This window comes from Parasteatoda tepidariorum, chromosome 3, assembly GCF_982258835.1.
Source record: "Parasteatoda tepidariorum strain Cologne lab strain chromosome 3, Ptep-v5.0, whole genome shotgun sequence".
Lineage (NCBI taxonomy): Eukaryota > Metazoa > Arthropoda > Arachnida > Araneae > Theridiidae > Parasteatoda > Parasteatoda tepidariorum.
The window spans coordinates 109,706,159-109,727,803 of NC_141757.1; the positions used below are offsets into that span (position 1 = coordinate 109,706,159).

The following is a 21,645-nucleotide window of genomic DNA, read 5'->3' on the forward strand; positions in this document are numbered from 1 at the left end:
TTAATGATAATTTCTAGTTATGTACATTTTATTGTAGTTACAGAAAAGCTGTTCCATGAAATTAGTTAAGAATTTATTTCATTTTGAACCCTGATATTATTAATACTCAGATTGAACAAATAAAGTTTTTGTTTGAATGAATTTGTTATATCAAGTTACAAACTGTGCAATGAACAAAACATTTCATACTTCTACAAAATGGGGAGCTACAACACTCCAAGCCTTCATGACATGTACTAAAGGTCTCCCCCCTCTCGCAGATCGCAGCATCACATCTCCCAAGTGATACAAAAGTAAGTTACTACCATGTCCTCCAGAACAAGACACCCTTGCATGACTTTGAGTAAACAGCTGTATCTGACTTGCTGCACATAACTCCACTAGAAAACTGATTAATGCAGAGAGATTTAACCGACTAGCAGCTTCTTCAAACAACCTGCAGGAAATAAAGAACAATAAATGCTAAGAGGTAAACAAATGTAGAAAAAGTTTCAATAGCTATCTTATTAAATAAATTTAGTTTAATTTAAATAAATTGGAACATTGGTTTACATTTTGCATAGATTGCTTTTTGTGATTTTTTGATACAACTAAACAATAGAATGCACTTGAAAAATAATAAAACCTCAATATAATATTTAAATGCGGAACAAAATATTAATTATACGAATACAATGTACTAACAACCATTTTTTTTATAGATAAACTGCAAACCAGCAAAACATAAATGCCTCTTTTTAAATACATTACACTCATAATAAAGCCCTGAAAATAAAAACTACAGAGAAATTTATTATGTCTTTTGATTAAAATAAATATTACAAAACTGATGAAATAAATATTAATTATAATGATTTTAAATCTTCTGAGTGTTAGTTTTGGCTATTTCTGAACTTTTAGGTACCGGTATTCCTGCTTTAAAACACCAGATAATTCATGTTATTTAATGGGAGAGCAGAGAGCTTTTTAGCCAGGGGCTCAAACTTTCTTTGTCTGCTTGCTCTACAAATCTAAGGTAATGCGACTATGATTAACAAAAATATATTCAGATATAGCTATCATTACATAGATAAATAGTGAGAAAATTGACATTCAGCCATGATGGTACTTCAGCCTTGACCTACCAAACATTCCTTTTGCCTCAATACATACTCCCCAACTTATTATTTTATAAATATGTGGCATGGATTTCATATCTTCTGAAAAATATCAAGCATAGTTTACAATGAAAGGAGCTAACTATATGTTTACTTTTTGAAATATTTAGATTTATCTATAACCTTTAAAGTTTTGCATTCCCAACACCGTGATGTGTAGCTACATTAGTTTAAAACTACACTTTTATATTAATATTTTAAAACATACACGTTATTAAAAGTTTCTGTAGGATTACTGCTTGTTAATAATATTAATTTTTGTTTTATGACTTTTAACTAAATTCCGTCACAAATCACAAAGGAAAAAAAAATCTAAGCAACAAATTGGCAAACAGTAAATCAATTTTGAAACAAAAATTTTTATAACTATAGGCTTACAAGCAATCAACAAAAATTTGCAAACATCAAGATTTTTTTTTAAATTCCAAAATAGCAAAATACATTGAATTTTATAACTAGAGTTTTATATTTATATTCCGGATGAAAAATAACTTTTAATTTGTTAAATAATTTAAAAACATTTGCTTCGTCCTTCCGTTCATTGATCAATTTTTCTCTCAATGATGCTGCTTTCAATTTGAATAATTTTGTAAATCTATATTCAATCTATATTTCTCAGTAATCTGTGTTTCAACTCTGTTCACAGACTATCAAAACATTGGTATTGCATTCCTTTTTCATAAAAAATAGGAGATTCAATGGTGTAAAAAAACAAGCGTATACCTTTATTATGTATGATATGTTAAGAGTCAATGTACAAAACAGGGCATTCTATGTAATGCATAGTATAGAATACCTAAAATCCTCCCCTAAAGTATGAAATTATTAATATTTTAAGCATCATGTAGGCATTTTATAAAATACCTATCAACACAACAGGAAATCCAGTATTCTACATTATGCCACATCATGGTAGAGAATACCTTGAATCAACAGGCAAAGTATAAAATGATTCATAATTCACACATAGCTCAGACATTCTAAAGAATGATTATTGACAAACTGGCAAAGTATGAAACGATTACTAATTCACACATTGCATTCTTTAGAATTACTTTCTTCGAATGAGGCCTCATTCTTTAGAATGACTAAAGAAAAACCTATTATGCACATTGACTAGGCAAAGTAAAAAATAATTTTCATGTTTCATTTTAAGAGCATTTAGTCATTGTATAGAATGCCTAGTTGGATTACACAATGATTAGACAAAGTACATAATTCTGATATGTAGTAGATTGCACAAAAGCACCCGTTCATCGAATGCCGCCATTTCAAACATAGGTTTCATAGTTAGGCTACCTACCTGTCTACTTGTTGAGAAAGTGCTTCTATTGCTTCAAGCAACTTGTGATCTTTCAATACATCTGAAGTATGGGAAAAACTACTATTTTCTTTAATAATTTCAGATATATCTAGTTTACGCGAAGTGGAACCAGGCATAGAAGGTGAATTGTAGTCACAACTAGAATTATAAACATATTTATTACACATATTAAAAGCATTTGAACAATATTTTCATAACTTATAATATTAATTAAATATATATAAAGCACTCCTTTTTACAGGTACAATCGTGTGAGCTGACAAAGAGATAATATCTTTTCATTATTTTCTTTTCTGGCCTTTTAATAATAATCTTTTTTCAAATAAAAAAATTTTCAAATGTTTTTAAAAATATTTTATTTTATTTTCTTTTCATAAATCTTTAATATTTTCCATGTTTTCTTTGTTTTCTCTATATTTTTAACTATATATATAACTTAAACATATATCATCCCCACCCCCCATTAATCACAATAAAAGCTGGAGGTCCACTTATACACCACTGCAGTACACTTGAGTGAAATTTATTTATTAATATTTTTAAAGCAAATGACGTAGAGTTTAAGAAATGTATAAATACAGATGAATACAAACACTGATCAATAGCATATGAATAAGAAAAATAATGAAATTATAATGTAATCAAAACTTTTATGTATTAGAAATAAAAAACTTTTTGCGTTATTCTATACACTCTGTGAGTATAGAACTCGTAATCTGCATCGGTACTAGACTCCATCATCTCATCTCATCCCCTTGCATCATCCTCATAAAGGTTTATATTGCATTTTATAGTAAAAGATGGTATTAATACACCTCTGAGTTATTTATTTAAATTATTATCAAAAAATAATTTTTTGATTACCTCTGAATAACTGAGTTTCATAGTTGGTAAAAACTTTATTAGTCAACAAGTTTGAATTCTAATGTCAATTTATTCAGCCAATAAAGAAAAATTCACAAGCCAAAAAATGGATAGTCTACTTATACACTTTTATTGATTTACACTTTGGAATATATAGTAATCTAATTAAAACTAACTAGGTAATGTAAATTTTTTAAATAGTAGTTGGTTTTAAATATTAGTTAAAAAAAATTATATTTCTAATAAATCATACGGTTTTAATAAATTATTTCACAAACTTATTAAAGAGTAATAAAAGCATTTCTTATTCAGCAAAGTAAAGAATGCTTAACAGCTAAACTGGCGCTCACAAACCTTGGCATGTTCAGTAATTGTGTATCTTGAGCAGTATTTAAAACCGATCGTGTTACGGATGACTGGACACTGCCATGACCACTGAAATAAGTATTTTCTAACTGAAGAACAAACAAACAGCACCTAAAAAAGAAATTATAAGAATAAAAGGTGAATGACAGAATAAATCGATAAATAATATCATGGTGAATAGAAGAATATGATGATAGAATTCAATTAAAATACAGTCAAAAATATTTAAAAATGTTTCAACCAATATAGAGGTCAAATGTTTTACTGATAATGCAAATATACCTAGGGCAATAAAAACTCATAAGAAAAGTAATAGAAAGAAAAGGAAGTAAGTCTGCTAACAATCTCTCAACTTATTCCAAACTTCCTTTTTAAAAGGTTTCATTTTATGAAAAAGCTACCCATAATTTTATAAGAAAAGTCCAATTTTCGCAAAAAATTCCCCACCCCCCTAAAAAAACAGTAGTCAGTCCAAACCTTTTGTGAAAGGCTCTGTTCATGTGAAAAAATATTCTCGATTCAAAATCACTATAGGAGTTTTTTCTGTCAGGATTCTGTTTTTTGAAATACATGAAAATAAGGTATCTATAAATGAAAAAAATCACAAAAAGGGTGTTTTCAAGAGTTTCAATATTAAAGTCAGGAATTATTACTTAAAAGTATGAATTAAAAACACCATAAACTCAATTTTTAAAAAGAAAATTTTTATAAAGTGTCTGTTCAAAAATAAAAATTGTTGCGAAGGGTCAGTCCACTGACCTAACTTTTGGCAAAAATGACCCCTGCTTCTTAAAAAATTTCACTTTATATTTTATTTAAAAATGAAAAATTATATCCTATATTATAAAATAATAAGTGAAATAAGTCATTATGAAAAAAAAAAGAATCAAATATTTAGAATTTATAACCGTCATAGTTCACTTGCTTGTAGGAAGAAAAAAAAAAAGAGAAAAGAGTGTTAAAATTTTCAGTTTCAAAGTACATTTATTAACTATGAAATTTTTACAAAAATATTAATTTATGAAAGAAATTATGAAAACAGACTCCAAAAGAATAACACATTAAAAAAATAATAAATAAATAAGAATTTTATTCACATTTAAAAAGCAACCATATACAAACAAAATCTAGAATTGCGACTATAGGAATAAAAATTAAAAACAGTGATATAGATTTTTATACCTCTATTTCAAAAAATAAACAGTTAAGATTACGATTTGCTCCGAGTTTCAAAAATAGCTCATGATAAGATATAAAGCATAATAAAAAAATGTGTTATATGTGAATAAATGATTCAGACTATGAAACTTCATATCAACAAATAAAAAGTATCCAAAAGAATAAAATAAATAAAAAGTAAATATTCATACTGAAAAACATATTTCCAGCAGTCTGGACTATGACTTCCAAGCTCTAAACCTTTACTTAGAAGAACATCCATGCTCAATATCTGGGATGAATGCAGACGCAAAGTCTTAGAACGACCCGGCAACAGAGTCTTCTTGAACTGGCGACCCTCAAATTTTGAAGATAATTGAGGAAAAAGCATATCTTCAGAAAGAGGACAAGATGCTGTGGCCAACTGAGAGAATACAGAATTGCAGCAAGATTGCAGTCCTGAAAAATATGGATCAATAAATGGATTAAAGAAAAATATGAACAAAACATATATTCATAGTTAACATAACTTTTTGTTGAAAAACACTAGAATTGTTACTGAAATTGGGAAAAATTAAAAAACTGTTTATGCCATTACGTAATTATTCAAACTAATAATCTCCAAAATTACTGTCATTTTCAATAGTGACCATCTGTAGCAGCGGGTGCTATAAATTGATAATATTTCCAAAGTCACAGTCCAAATCCCAGTAATCTGACATTTAATATATTCCGAAATGAAGTTACTTTTTAAAAAAATTTAACTTAAAGAATCTTTGTAAAATTATAGACCCCATTCTACCTTTAAAACCATACAGTGCCAAAAACGTAGAAATGCATAAGTTTATTAGTCACATTGAAAAATGGTTTAAATAAATCCTGAAGCACTGTATCATAATAGAACTAACAAGCACAGCTTTACCTTCTATTGTGTAAAAAAATAACTTGACTTATCAATATCAATCAATTAGAAACAGAACTTGGTATAAAACAAGTTTTTTACACTACAATAGGAAACAGTTTGTATTAGTTACGAGTGAGTTTTCGCTGTACCATTTAGCTAAGAAACACTTACCCAGATTGTTACAAAGTTTAGCAGCTCTTTGTAGTCCATCTAAACTATCTGCAATAGCATCCTTTGTTCTTCGATGCTCTTCTTTGGCACCCTCAGTACCAAGAAGAAAGCCTAGTGTACTAGAGATACCACATGAATTGGTACCATTTAATAGCACGGACAAAACTTCTAAGATAGTTTCCCAACAGCAAGTCAAAATTCGACGACTGAATTTTTTCCCTGAAAACAGAAAATTAATAAAAAATATATGCTGAGTAAAAGTTTTGAATATTACTTAAAACAATCTCTGTAAGAATATTTTTAAAAAATCAAGTATCTACCTGCTTCAATATTTGGAGAAATTTGGTTATTGACAACAGCCTTTTCAAGACGCCTATAGTCAGCCAACTGCTGAGTACCAGGCAAGGAATCACCAAGCCCATCTATATCTGAAATATTTTTAATCCACCAATCATCACTACCAAAGAGCAAACCTAATAACAAAGCAAGAGAAAGAAAAACAATAATAAAAGCAAAGCAAATGAACTAAAGGAATAAAGCAAAATGAAATACAAAATAAATAAAATTGAAATACAGACGTACTAATAAAAAAAAAACTTTCAAGATAAATAATAAAAAAAGCTGAACATAATAAATGCAAGCATGATAAAATTATAAATTTGAACAGAAAAGAAGCAATAGTAATGTATAGCAAGAAGTAAAATAACCTAAATATAAAAAGATGCAGCAAAAAAATCATGTTTTTAGAATCATAATGACTAAATACACATATATATCAAAAGGAAGAAATAATACCACAATCCCTGGTTCACAAATACAGCTTTTAAAAAATGGAAAAATTACTAACATTCCTAACACTTAAAAACAATTTTTACAAATGTTTTCAACGATACAATGTCAAAACTCAATGAACAGTTAGAATCGCTCCCTTGTTAAGATTATAATTTATGAGGTTTTTCTTCTCATTTCTTTAACAACCACATCCATGTAAATAGTGACAATTTAACAAATTAAATATAAAAATAACGTGTGTGAGAAATTAGGCATGAAATAATTTCTCAAACTCATAATTTCACTAACTGCACTAAGCTTAAAACTACAATCCTCAAATCCACACCCAAAATTTTAAGTACCCTTAAAAAGAAAACCAAATATTATTTTTTATTTTATTTCCAATGCCCACCTGTGTTAACATTTTGTCAATTCAGGCACTTACTGGCCAGATTTGTTGGCCACTCTTTCAGTGGCACCATATTACGTGGGCCAACGTTGCTCCCACAGTAAGGACAGTTAGAACACAGAATGAAAGAACATCAATGCCTTTCCCTGGATTCGAACCCAGAACCTTTCTGGTGCAAGGCTAGTTGGCTCCCTGATTCCTACACATTCCGGGCAGCAAACAAAATATAATATCAATTATAAAATATTTATAGAAAACATTAATAATTATTATTCAGGCCATGTGACATGTAAGTAAAACTGTATAGATAGAAAGAATATGCAAACATATACAATATTTAAATATATTTTTAAAATCTTTTTAAAAGAATGATTGAAAAGTTGACAGGTAGATATACCAGATAGTAAATTGATAAGAGCAGAATTTTCAACAGATGCAGGATTGTAACCAGCTTTCTCCAGAAGATTACAGGCTAAGACTTGTTGGAATAGTTCAGCTAACCACGTTGCTGATAAATAAACCAATACACCACTTCCATGAACTTCTTCAATGAACTGTTGCTGAAATTTTTAAAACCATATTAATTAAAAAAATAAGTTATATTCTGAAAAATATATAAATACCAAGTAAAAATCTTAAATTTAATTGCAATATTTAACATGCATTTCGACATACATTTAAAAGTAGGCCGGACATAAGAATTTTTCATCCTTTCTCTCCTTTAGCGATCCTTTTCCCCATGAACTTTCAAAAATTGTGGAGCCAAAACATTTACCAATCTAACGTAACTTAATATAAGTACTTAGTAAGCATAGCCTAAAGCATACTTATTACTTTTATTTGGATTTGATAAAAAAAGAAAATATAAAGTAACCTATTCATTATAATACAATTCTTATGAACTTTCAGTATTACACATCTATTACACATAAAACACAATTATATAAGATATAAAATAGATAAAAATGACTAACTTCATTGGAAATTTGATACTAAAAAGGAAAAAATAAATAAATAAACCTATATTATCTGACAATGGATAAATAGCTAATGAATGCTCTAATTTTTTAGTAATATACCACTTTTATTTATTTTTGTACGAAGTAGAATCGGGCAAAAACGTTCTTAACAAAAGTTAATAAATAAAAAAATTCTTTAGAAATTTCAATACAAGCTTCCATCTGTAGTTTCTCAGAAATTATTGGATCCATTTTATCAATTTTAAATATTGCCATTAAAAATTGCATAACTTAAAATTCTAATCACTATTAAGTTAATAAAAAAAGATAGGAAATCACAATCATGCGGAATTGTTTTTTAAATAACAAGTTTTATGAATTATAAGTAAAAATTTTGATCCCTTAAACAGCTTCTGAGCTTTTCATCCACAGATATTTATTATCATTATATTAACATTGTTTCAAACCTTGAACAGCTCACTGAAATAAGCTGTTCAATACTATATTTGCCAGATTGTGTTTGCTCCCATGTTTGTTGGAAACTTAAAAGATCTCTTTACAGTACATAAAAACTTGATCATTAAAGCAAAAGTCAAAATCAATTACCCTGAATATTTCCACTTTTTTCCCCATACTGTTTAAGCCAAGATCACATATTAAACATAAACAAAAAGTTTAAATCTGGACACAAAAAATTATCTGGATAATCGAAATTTTAAAATTGAAAAGAAAATAATTAGATGGAAATTAAATTTTGAGTTAGTAGCCAGAGGCCGGTAGAATCTGATAACTTAGCAGCCACTTTTTGCTCGAACTCAGTGAATCAGTGACCTATATAGATATGCCTTTTTCCTTTCATAGCCACTTTCTGTAATTTTTTTATAATATGTTTATAATAGGTTTAAATTATGTTTATAATAGAAATATTCTATGACTATAAAAAAGTTATTACTGACAAAATTTTGTAAAACAAGCTGACTTAAAAGAACTTAATTTAAAAATATCTGGGAAGACAAAAATCATTTAATGTAAACATTATAACTTTAAAACATATGAAATGTTAAAAAACTCTCCTTCCACATGAATTTTTCTACCACAAAATGATGGATTCTGAAGGATCAAAATTTAAAAAGACATTTTAATGGAAATTCGGTTTATCAGAGTCTCTTTCTACATTGACGAACTTTCATCATTAAACAATTTAAAGAAAAGAACGAGTAAATTCTGAAGTGCACAGAAAAGTTATTTTTTAAGTATGAAGTCTAAAATTTTAAGAATTAATTTAAATTCAAAACTAGTAGACAGTTTTTTATAGATATTTTTTAAAAAACATAATATTTTTTTGTAATTTTGAAATTTTGCTTAACATTATATGAGAATTTAAGTTGAACAGTGCGCCAAAAAGAAAAAAAACGGACGACCCTGAATAACTTTTGATCTATTGATCAGATCTTCAGGTTTTAGAACTCAGTCTTAATGGTTCGAGGAGGTGACTTTAAATGCACTAATTAATTAATGCAGACGATATTTTAAGTTACAAAATCAGACACAAAATTATACCTTCTCTGAAAAACACACACCTTTTTTTTCCCTCGGATTTTGTAGCTGCAATTTTTAAATATTATTTGATCGGGACGGAGATTGAAAGCTTGGACCTCAGAATATTAATTATATTTTTGCGTGTTTCCCTATATCTTGTGAACTTTTTAAGTGAATTCAAAACATTTTGCACACAATTTCAAAATTTGTTCATCCAAAGATAATTTTTTTTTAATAATATTATTTAATATTAGTCTGAAAAACTTTGAATTGAAAGGTAGACAAATATTTACATCATTTTAAAGTATGTAATTTTGCATGGAAAAATACAAAATTTGAGCAAAATTGGTTAAATAGTTTTTGAGAGATTAGATTTAAAAAAAGTCGCCAAAATTTGGATCGCACTCTTGACCAAACAATGAGGACCATGTTTCCCAGATTGCGGCTACTTCTTATATTTTGGGGGTCAGAAATCAAAGTCCGTTGAAAAAAGGTATGTTTATTCAGAGAAAGTATGCTTTTGTGTCTGACTTCATAACTTAAAATATTGTCTCCACTAATTAATTAACATAATTGTGGTGATGTCACCCCCAAACCATTAAGATTGAGTCCTAGAATGTGATAATCCTATCATTAGATCAAAAGTTATTCAGGGTGGTAATTATTTTTTGGCGCACTGTACGCATGTTCAATTAAACCAGAAATTTCTTTCTGTATAACTACTCTTGACTGACTAAAATGACTATATAACTACTCTTTAAACAGTAATAAAATTCCTAGAAATATATCCTGAAGTTCCTTATTGAATAAATAAGTAAGATACATAAATGCAAATTTATACTTGAAATGAGAAAAAATTAAGGTTAGAGAAATCAATCTCTCACTCAAAATAAGAAATGATGTTAATAAATATTTAAAGCAAATATTTAAAGAGAAAGTGATATTTCTTAATGATTGCAATTATAGTTATTATCATTTTGCATAGCTTTCATAAAATTTTGAAAGCAGCTTTTAAAACAGTGTCTCTAAACTTCACTACGTATACTTTATTTCACCTCAGGGTGCCTTAACTGGAATACGCAAAAATATAGTATATAAAAATATAGTAACATGAAAAAATATCTACAGTAAAAATCTTAAAATGAAAAATAAATCAAATCACCTCAGTCAAAGGAGCTTCACCAGCCATTTCTTTGTAATAATTATTTCGCACCAATTTTAGATTTAATAAAAGAGCAGAATACAGAGCCAAGTAGATACCATCTGCATTTAGAATAGTAACATGAGAGGGGATAGTTTCCTGTTCCTTTTTCATTATTTGTTGTGATTGCCACAAATCTAAATAATTCAAAAATATATATTGTAATAATGCAAGACACATATTATACCACATTTATTGTCATTAATAAACAAAATAATTTTATGAAACATAAGATTTAACAAGATGTTTAGTTGCCACTTTAACAGTGACTATAGCTTGTCTACAATAAGAACTCCCCCCGCCAACAAGTCTGAGGCCGGCTGCTGCTATGGAAACAAGAATAGCACATTTCAGGAGGGTAACTTCACTTCACTCTAGGGCTAACATAATAGACCTAATATTTCTCTAGCCGAACTGAGCCAAAACCTTTTCTAAACAATGTCCCTACACCTCTACTTGAAATAGATATACCTCGTTACCATTATCACAGCCACAGGTCCAAACCAATGGCATAGGGAGTTCCTACTTTAGACAAAGTATACCATAATTTTGCTCTAAATACTGAACTATTGACCTCTTCAGGATATAATTAAAATATAGTTAAAATTTTAATTAGACAAGATCATGCTAATAAGCAAAAAATATTTAGTTAAGATTCTTAAAATTTTCTTATCATGAATAGGAGACGAAATCACATACAAGGTGAATTAATTAACAATTTTCATTGACATTAAACATTCATATTTAAAAACTATGTCATATTTTTAAAAAAAATACCTTCACAGTATTTTGAAGCGAATTCTTGGAGAGCCTGATCTGCTTCAATGGAGCTACGTATAGCAAGAAGTTCTGGAAGAAAAGACTGAAGTACATTGACAAAATGCTGAGCATTCTGTCGTTCTTTCTGAGCAAATTCAAGTCTTGCCAAGCATAGCTTTTCCACGCGCTCTCGTTCTTCTTTACCAGCATCTTCCTGTCCTAGCAATGTGCGTGGAATTCTTTTCAAGCGATCAGCATCATCAGTAATGTCGTCAAGTTCATCCTCCTGAAAATACCACTTGTAGATTAGAAATAACTTTTAGACACTCTATATTTTTGTAATTCATAAAGACAACTGTGGCTATCTTGTACTAGCAAGCAATGCCAGAAAATCATTTTGGAAATGAGGTGACACTGGTTCAACACCTAAAGTTCGCTTGTTGATTTAAATACTGCTCCGAACTCTTACAGACCACAGTCTTGATATAAAATATCCCTAGTTGTAGAGAGCATCGAGTCCCTCTGTATGTCAATGACTTAACTGTGGCCGAGTCATGGCCTAACTGTGGTAGATATTTCTCTTCATGTAACATAAATGTTGGTTGGTTCACTCAAAAAGGAATCCACAAAGAAAAGTTTATCCTAATATTAATACAAGAATTCCTTGTCTTCTGGGTAGGGTAAAAAAAATTACAAGGCTACAGAATTGAACACTCATAGTTGCAGATCTGCTACAGATCAAATGTTCCAACACCAGTAAAAAAGATGATATAAAATATGTCATGGCATTGTAAAAATACAGGGGCTATTAAATTTTTTTTACCAGTATACAAGAACGTTTCAAGCAAATTTTTTAGATACTTTTTATTCAACAGAAATTAATCAAACAGAAACAAAGTATTGTGCGGCTTTGAGGAAAGCTCTTCTAGACTAAAAGTCTGGGCTGTCTGCTGCTTTGGTAACAAGAGTAATGGGAGTTCTATGGAAGAAAGAAGTTGTTGATTGGTCTACTCACGCTGACCTATGTCAAGATCAAGACAAAACTATTCACCCCATACCTCTATTCAAAGTTACTTTTCCTCATAACCATGGTACTCCCCACGATGCGAGACCAATGTCTGGAGGAGTTCTCCTGAAAGTCTCACTATAAATCTCATTTGTTTAAACTTATAACATTTAATGTTTTCAACTTTTTGAGATAAATTGAGCATCAGCTATTATTTAATGAAACTGTTAAACTAACTGCTTTTGGTTTGCATGCTACAGTTTCTATGCAACTTGAGATAGAAGAATTCCACTGGTAGATAAATCCTCAAAAAGAATTGAAATTTGATAAGTTTAAATTAAAATATAGAATGAATTTTAAAATGGCAAGACAAAGTTCCATAATAAAAAACTTAATAACCATACAAATTAAATTATACAAAATATAGATGAAGCTATTACTGAATTAAGCTCATGGTGGAAAAAAAATCTACAATATTATACACAAACATTAATATAATCAAATAATGCTAGAATTTATATCACATTAAAAAAAATTATAAGAGATCAGATAAAAACTATAAAAAAAGAAAAATCCTTTATGCACTTTCGGATTTGAGGGATCCATATTCACCTAAATCACACTCATCTGATTAGATTTAATCTTGATTATTTTGAATTAAAACACTGAATTTATATAAAATTGTAAGATTAATTTTTACTCTATCAGAGGAAACTAAAAATGCTGATAAGTTTTATAAAACACTATTTATTAGTTATCGTCACATAAATATAGAAGAAATATTCTTGTTTCTTGAAATAGCAACAAGGGAAAGCTAGCTAGTAATAAAAAATTTAATGTCAATGCAACTTAAACACAAAACTTCATGTGCAATCATCTTATCTCAATTTGTTTTTATACTTACAAAATCACCTCCTTCCAAATCTTCACTCAAATCGTTAGTAGAATTAGAATCAGCATAATTTAAGGCTTCTTCGGCACTTTCTGTTACAGGTGAAACAATGTCTTGAGTCTGTAGTCCAACACTTTCATTATTATTGTCTACCACCACATTTAAATTCAAGTCTGTAACTTCCCCCCTCTTATTTACATCATCAGCCTCTACCTCATCTTCTGATGAAGTCGAGCAAGAATCTGAAGATTTGACAGATGTTTCAGCACTTATATAATACTCAAGAGTTCGTTTAGGAGATGTTTGCTGCTCTGAAATATTCTTCGGTCCATCGGGTTCGTGAGAATCATTTTCATACGATGTTTTAATCTCCTCAGCATCCGTATCTAAACTAGAACTCTCTGGTAAATTGTGTTGACTGCTTGCGGTTTCAAGACTATCGTGTGCTTCGGTTACGGTAACTTCATTCGTGATTTGATTATTGTTAAAAGTTTTAGTTTCTTTAACATCTAATTCATTTGTATCCTTTTCATCAATACTTTCATTAGTCGATTGGAGTTCTTCTGTTTTCAAATTTAAATCATCCTCCCTCACGTGCTCAGTGTTCTCAGTAGATATTTCCTCCAAAATTGTGATCTTAGAACGAAGTAAGTCTCTTTTTGTCTTGTCGTCTAGCATAGATTTTAGTTTAGTTTTCAACCATCGCTCAGATTTTGCACCTAAGAAAAAAAAATATTTCAGTATAATTACACATTAGTAATTATACTATTCCATAATTATACAGCTTTCATTTCACAAACAATTCAGTTACATCATTTAGCATACATTAAAGTGTTAAAAATATTTTGTTATCAATTTTTTGAAAAATATTCATTGGATTAAAGAGTTTTGCTAATGACTGGGACAACAAGTGAATTAGAATAACAGCCTTAAACATGCTAAGTAAATTTATAAGGTTAATATCAGCAAAAAAATTTTGTCCTTATTCTGAAAATATTCCGAGTATAGAAGGAAAAAATATCAATAATTTTAGTGTAATTTGATTGAAAAAGCTAACCTATGCAGACAAATTATTTTTAGTGCACAATGGGCACCCTTATGTGGTGTAACATTTTAAAGAGATTTTTCTCTTTCATATTTATTATTACTTTATGCAGTGTATACTTAGAATTTAAGATGAAATAATGGACCAAAAGAATCAATTTGATTTTCTTTTAACCTTAGATTACTTAATAAACTAATGATATAAATATAGTTTGAAACATTATGACGATTATAGGTCAATATACAAAAAATATTTTTTGATTTTATTATAATAGTTTTTAGGTATAACAAATAATTTGTAAAATAAAACTTGTATTTGAAGTTATCAGACTTATCTGAAGCCTTTTCAAACTTTAAACAAAAAATTTCTAATGCTACTATATTAATATACCTAACTGAATAGATTTTAAATTTCTATAACAAACATAGGTACATAAATTTTTATCACAAAAGAACCAAAAAATTGAAAGAAAAAAAAAACAATGTGAGAAATAAATTTATTTTAGGATTAAAAAAAATATTGAAAAACTTTTGATAAGTTTGGAAGCAGTTTATTGTGGTCTGATGATGTAAACAGTTCAATGAGCTTTTTATTTGTTCTAGTATTTCAAATTCTCTAAAAAAAAATTTTTTTCTTCATTTCTTTAGTTTAAATATGCTAACTTTCCTTCGTGTAGTTAACAAACCAGCTGGGCCGGGATAGCCTGGTCGGTAGGGCGCTGGGCCGACGTCCGAGAGTTTGTGGGTCCGAACCCCGCCGGCCGAAGACTCACCGTGTAGTTGGTGACTGATGCACATTAAAAATTCTGTCGAGTCGCAAAGTCCTCCATGTTCCCATAATAAATTAATACCTCTGGGGGTACTGGATTGGAGATCAATCGTTCTCTGATTCAGGTCATAATTATGATCTGTGATGAATGAATGAATGGGTCCGCCTTATAACAAGGTGTGACGTATGATGTGGCAGAAGTCAAATTCTTGACATAGATGGCGCCACTGAAAAACAAGAATCACACACTGTGCCTTAAATTTGCTCGGTTTCACCAAGTAGGCTCGCCCGTGTGGCAAGTGGCATTAGAACCAACCAACCAATCAACAAATCAACTGTAGTACTAAAAACTAATATTCACAACGGAAATCAAATGATTTTAAAAACAAAATTACAATAACAATAAAATAGGTTGAATGCTGTAAACTACTAAAATTATTTTTCAAGTCAAAAAAAGTGTTTGTATTCAGTTTCAAAAATAAAACTCTCCCACTTTTCCAGATCAAGTTGAAATAAAATTTTTTGAAATTCTGAGTTTTCTCCAACACATGGGAATCTTACACAGTGATTCATGCTAGACTTAGGGAAACTACAGGTTCTTAGGACTTTTGAATCTCTAGGTAACTATGTTTTTTAACGAAAAGTGGGGCCATTTTTAAAATTATACAAATATCTACTTTAAAGATATCCATAAGAAATAAAATATTTTACTAATTAGGAAAAGTATGATTAGCAATTTATTCAACAATAATATTTTAACAAGGAATTAAAGCCAAAATTTCGTTATCAATGCAGAAATTATTTTTTTTTTAAAGTTTAGTTTAATTTTATTTGTTTACACAAATCTGCTGGCACACTATTCTATTTTATTTGGGTTTTTTTTAAACAGAGAATTATGTGCCTGGGAGACGTTACATCTAAGGAGGTAAGTAGGAAATGATTATGTGCACATGTAAACCAAATCGTTTCCTGCATACACTATTCAAAATTACCTTTGTAATCAGAACTCTCAAGTGTTTTGAACTGGGAATTAATGCAAGAAATAAGTTCCACCTTCATAGACTCCCCACAGCAAATGTCTTCTAAGGTTTTTAAAAGAGCAGAAATACAGCTAACGCTGGCATAACAAACATTATTATCACTGCTGTAGCAACATTCTCCCAGAGAATCAATGGCTCTAATAAAAATCAAACATTTAAAAACATAAAAATGAAAACATTTTATAAAATAAGAACAATAAACATTTCATGTTTTAAACAAGTGCTATTAATTATCTCAACAACTGTTTATCATGATACAACAAATTAACTATAGAACTCTAATCATTCCAATCATTCATTTCCCTGGATACATTTGAGAAATCAAAAAACAAAATACAGTAGACTCCCGATTATCCGATTTAACCGAGCTATCAAATATTTCAAGGAATTTTATTGTTCAAGTTTATTTTTTATTCTTAAAACTACCGATCAAGTAATTCTGAATTTTATTATAGAAACACTCAGGAAAAGAAGCTAACGGTCAACACGAGATTACCGATGAAATGATCATTAATATCGTCAATAATGAAAATAAATCTAGCAAAGATGGAGACGACAATGACGATGAAAATCAACATATTAAAATCTCTCATACAGATGGACTAAAAGCTATCGAAAGTGATATTGAATATATAGAACAACCAGAAGAAGTGACATCAGCCTTCCTGTTATCCCTAAGAAAATGGCGAAACATTGCTGCAGAAAAGTGCCAAAGTAATATAAAACGAGAAACGATTAAAGACTTTTTTAAGTAAAATCTCTTTAATTTTCATAAAGTATGCTCTTTAAGTGTTTCTAAGTAAGCTTTTTAATTATAATATTAATTGTATGTGGAATACTTGTATAAATTTTGTATTTGTTTTTAAAATACTTTGGCGATTGCGAATCGCCAACAAGATTGTGAGAATAAATATAACCATGCAACTGAAACATATTTGTGGTAAGAAATTAATAATAAAGAGTTATAAATAGATTTTTGTTTTCGATTAGGAGCGGCAGTGAATTAATGAGTCTACATTAGTATTGAAAGGAAAAGTTATCTGTTACATTGATTAATAAGAAAAGAAAAATATATTTTATGTTCGCATTTAATAAAAATTAAATAATTGATTTAATTTAATTACAATTCGATTAAGAAGAATGATTAAAAAAATAATTTAAAGTAATTAAAGAAATTTTAAAAGCTAGGAAATATGTAATGCCAATTGTGGCATCATATTGTTATACTCTTTGTTTAAATCACGTTCTTCAGTTATCCGAGTTAGTCGTGGTCCATATTAACTTCGATAAGCGGAACTCTACTGTATTACAATCTAAAGGCAAAAACTAGAATGTTATTATATTATAATATAGTAAGGAATTTTTATAATACAGTAATTAAACTGATGTCCTCAGTAACAAACTCTCTAGCACAGTATTGCTGACACTCCTTTTTAAATACATCTAAACTTGTTTCGAATAAAAATTAAAAAGCTGAACTGAACGCACATCACAAAGAACAAAAAATTTAGATTTTTTTGTTAATTGATTACAGGCTGGACTGAATAAGGATTAATTCTATTTTTCTAGTATCATACATAAAACCCAACTTAAATTTAAACAACAAAGTTTTTATGTATAATTTTTAAGTATCTTAGATCAGGAAATTTTGTACAAAATTCAACTTAATGTTACATGCATGTAACATTATGTTGAATTTTGTACAATGATAATCTTTCTCTGACTGCAGACAAATTTGATTCATGAAGATTATGCTAAAGATTCACTATGTAAATTCTACTAACGGGCTTATAACTAATAGCGAATATTATTATTTTTTTGCCTAAAAAAATTACCTTTGGCCGAAAGTCAAGTTCTCTTAATTGGGTATGATTCACATTGCTTTAGAAATTAGGTTCTGCTGTGCCATATAAAAGAAGTTCTGAATCTAAATAAAATGAGCTAATAAGGAAAATATTAGAACAATATTCCTGCCAAACATATTTCTATTGAAGAGAAAAACTAGTGTCCAGCAAAGAAACTTGAAGTAGATTGTAGCTTGAATTGAGTTTAAGAAAACTGTAAATTAAAGAGTGGAAGATTTACAGAATTAACCAACAAAAATTTTAGCATGATTTTTTTTTTTTTTTTTTTTTTTTTTTTTTTTGAAAAAAAAAATTTCCTTCTTGTTTATAAAACTTTTCTTTTTTACAGAATAATATATCTTACAAAATTTAAAACAATGAACATAATAAATATTTATAAAGCATCAATAATTTATAAATCATAATCAATCTAATATAATATATAATAACATATATATATACATGTAAAACATCATCATTTCAAATAGGACTACATTTACAAAAAGGAAAATAAAGTAATAAACATTTTTTTTTAATATAGAAAAATTGGAAGAACCTTTGCAGTAAAAAAGTTTTTCAATTGATAATAACTTGTTTAACAATGCATTCTAATCCATTGATATAGTTTACTACACACACTTCATTTATTTACTTATTTATTTTTTGTGAAAAAGCTGCAATTAATAATTCAAAATTAACAGTGAAGTCAATGTCATTAAAAAATATATAAGTAAATATACATAATACCCACATTTTTATCAGATCCAAATCCAATGAAATCCAATCTTTATCACTAGTTGCATGCAAAGGAGGAGCAGCAAGCTGAAGGAGCAACTCAGGTTTCGAAAATAACTGCATAACGGGTTAGTATGTTAATGTGTTATAGAATGTAATAAGAGATTAGTATGAAAATGAGTTTTAGAACAGAAATTAGTAACAGTTAGTTATTTATATGAAAAGTATGTGGAAAAATTTAAGGTTAAAAAACACAAATTAACATAGGTAAAAACATAGCTTTCTTAAGAGAACATGTAACAGTTTCAATAAAACATATAACAATTTATACTCATCGGTAGCCTGATGACTGGTAAAAAGTCAAGCACTTTGCGGATAAACAGTCTTTGCAAGAATTGATATCACAAACTTGCCGTTCTTTCAGAGTCTGATCAAAATGTTCTCAGAACCCGCTAACTGTCCGCTGACAGTGATGCTTGACTAAAGTGATATACAAGAAACTGAGTTTTAGGATCAATATGATATCGGCATCTTAAAGAATTAACACTTTTTAATGAAAACTAGAAGAGTTAATTTAAATATCTTACATCTGAGTAAAATTAAAAGTGCTCAAAAGAGAGATTTTTTGTTGTTGTTGATAAGATGGAAATCCCTGCTGTAGACAAAATAGAGGTAACCCTAATAAGTTCTTACTCTAAACAATTTTGAAGTTTCACAGAAAATATTAGATTCAAAATTATTAACAAATTGTATGTAAATAATACATCTGAAGAAGTGGTGAAAAAACATTCTTTATGTAAGTGAGAACAACTTAGATAATAATATCGATAAAATTACTTCTTTAATAGACTTTAAGGCTTCAAGTCTATGTTGAACAGGAGGGTATAAAAGCATTCTGTGGAATAAAGATTCTAAAACAGGGCGTAAGGAGCCAACACTTCCAACGAGACGAACAAGCTCTACAGCTATGCTAAAAGAAAATAATAATTTTAAAAAAGTTTTATAATAAATTTTAGTATTTATTTTAAAATCATTAAAATTTGTTTAATAGATATTACATTGATTTTCAATATTTTCTCACTTTTTGTTTGCAATTTCAGATAGTTCTTGTAGAAAAATTTTTTTAGGGGTATCTATCAAGACCAGTTACTTTAATATATAGTATTTTATAATTATTAATTTTAATAATTATTAATTTTTAAAGTTTTGTAAACATAAATTCCTTAAAATTAGATTTTCATAAAATATTAAAGAAAGAAAGAAAGACATGAAAAGTGATAATCTTTCTGGAAGTAAAAATAATTCTGCCAGGTGAATTCAAAGCATTCAAATTATAACTTAAATAAAAACCTTTCTCATCATAAAGAAAAGATCAAATAAAAATCTTAATTATTATAATAATTATATCAGGGTGCGAAGCCAAATAATCGAACAAAAAATAAGCATCTTTTAAGCACTTTTCAAGCACTCAAAAAATATTTTTCAGCACTTTAAAAAAATATCATAATTAGGCAGGGTTGGAAAGTTTTGATAATTGACGCTTTTATCTTGTTTTAACCGTCATGTAAAAAAAAAACTTTTGGCATTGTTACAATTGTCAAAAATCATGAAATTTTGTATCATGTAAAACGAATGTCGTTTTCATACGCTACGGACTGACAATACGCCGAAATAGATCAGGGTTGAATTAATTCTGAAAACGTTGAATAGAACGATGTGAATTGTATCTTTTTGCATAATTCGAAGTGAAAAAGTGTGAAGCATTCACCCTAGATTTTTAACTTTTGAAAGCAATTTATAAGTCAGAGTCTTAAAGAGAAATTCTTGGATATCATTTATCAATTTTACTAAACTAGTCTTTACTATATTTTTCAAAGAAAAATTTTAACAATTATTAAATTAACCAGTTAAAATGTTTGCATTTTATAAAACAAGTTATATAAGGAAATTTGGGAGCTATATTTTAACTTTATCTACTTAGCTAGACTCACAACATGTAAATATCAACTAACTTTAACTAAATTTTTCCAAATGGGATTCTAAATCAGTAACAAACTTGCTATTTAAGGTAACTCAGCATGAAAAAGAAACTATTTACAGAAATTAACTACCTTAAAATAACTGAAAATAGATAATATTCTTGTTTTAAAAATTTACCAACCAGCCACACACCTATAAACTGTCTTTGCTTCAACTCCTAAGCATGATGGAGCAGTGGCTAAACACCCAGATCCACGTCCAATTTCCTTTACATCACAACTTTTTTGCGATGAAATAATATTTTTATCAGTCTTAGGTGAACCCAACAGAGCAATTAAGAGTGGACATAGTTCTTGCCTATTTTGACAAAAATATAGTAATAATCAATAATTAAGAAAACAACATTATTGTAAAATCTATCCATTATGATTACGCAGTATACTTCGCTGATAGGTTATCAATTAAATAATAATGAAATAAAAAAATGAATGATAAATAAACAAAAATTAAATGATAATAGAAATTTATTTAAAACAATAGTTTCATCAAAATTGCTTTAACTTTTATTTTACAAGTTCAAAACATAAACATATAATCAATACATATAAATCTAAAAGCAGCAAAGATATATATTACAATTGTTAACCTATTAAGCGTTAGTCCAAGGTTTTTTTTAAATTATCAAAAGCAGGCTTTCCTTAATTTAAAAAAAAGTGTTTTCACTGTGTCGTTCAATAGGAATGCAGTACAAAG

General features: G+C 28.5%; 1 protein-coding gene across 4 annotated transcripts in view; it reads right to left on the bottom strand.

The window, feature by feature from the left end:
* Nucleotides 1–21,645, bottom strand: part of LOC107454787 (brefeldin A-inhibited guanine nucleotide-exchange protein 3) — a 62,228-nt gene that overhangs the window by 27,522 nt on the left and 13,061 nt on the right. The window contains exons 9-22 of one of the 4 annotated variants that reach the window (XM_087159912.1): nt 21,085–21,249; nt 19,750–19,882; nt 18,929–19,029; nt 16,286–16,470; nt 13,493–14,199; nt 11,601–11,868; nt 10,785–10,960; nt 7,522–7,684; nt 6,265–6,372; nt 5,945–6,163; nt 5,082–5,328; nt 3,700–3,822; nt 2,461–2,619; nt 190–436 (exon numbers count right to left, since the gene is read on the bottom strand). In XM_087159912.1, coding sequence (XP_087016038.1) covers nt 190–436; nt 2,461–2,619; nt 3,700–3,822; nt 5,082–5,328; nt 5,945–6,163; nt 6,265–6,372; nt 7,522–7,684; nt 10,785–10,960; nt 11,601–11,868; nt 13,493–14,199; nt 16,286–16,470; nt 18,929–19,029; nt 19,750–19,882; nt 21,085–21,249 — 3,001 coding nt within the window. Of the gene's footprint in view, nt 1–189; nt 437–2,460; nt 2,620–3,699; nt 3,823–5,081; nt 5,329–5,944; nt 6,164–6,264; nt 6,418–7,521; nt 7,685–10,784; nt 10,961–11,600; nt 11,869–13,492; nt 14,200–16,285; nt 16,471–18,168; nt 18,420–18,928; nt 19,030–19,749; nt 19,883–21,084; nt 21,250–21,645 lie in introns of those variants that run through there. The other 3 variants (XM_087159911.1, XM_087159913.1, XM_087159914.1) reach the window with 3 other exon arrangements.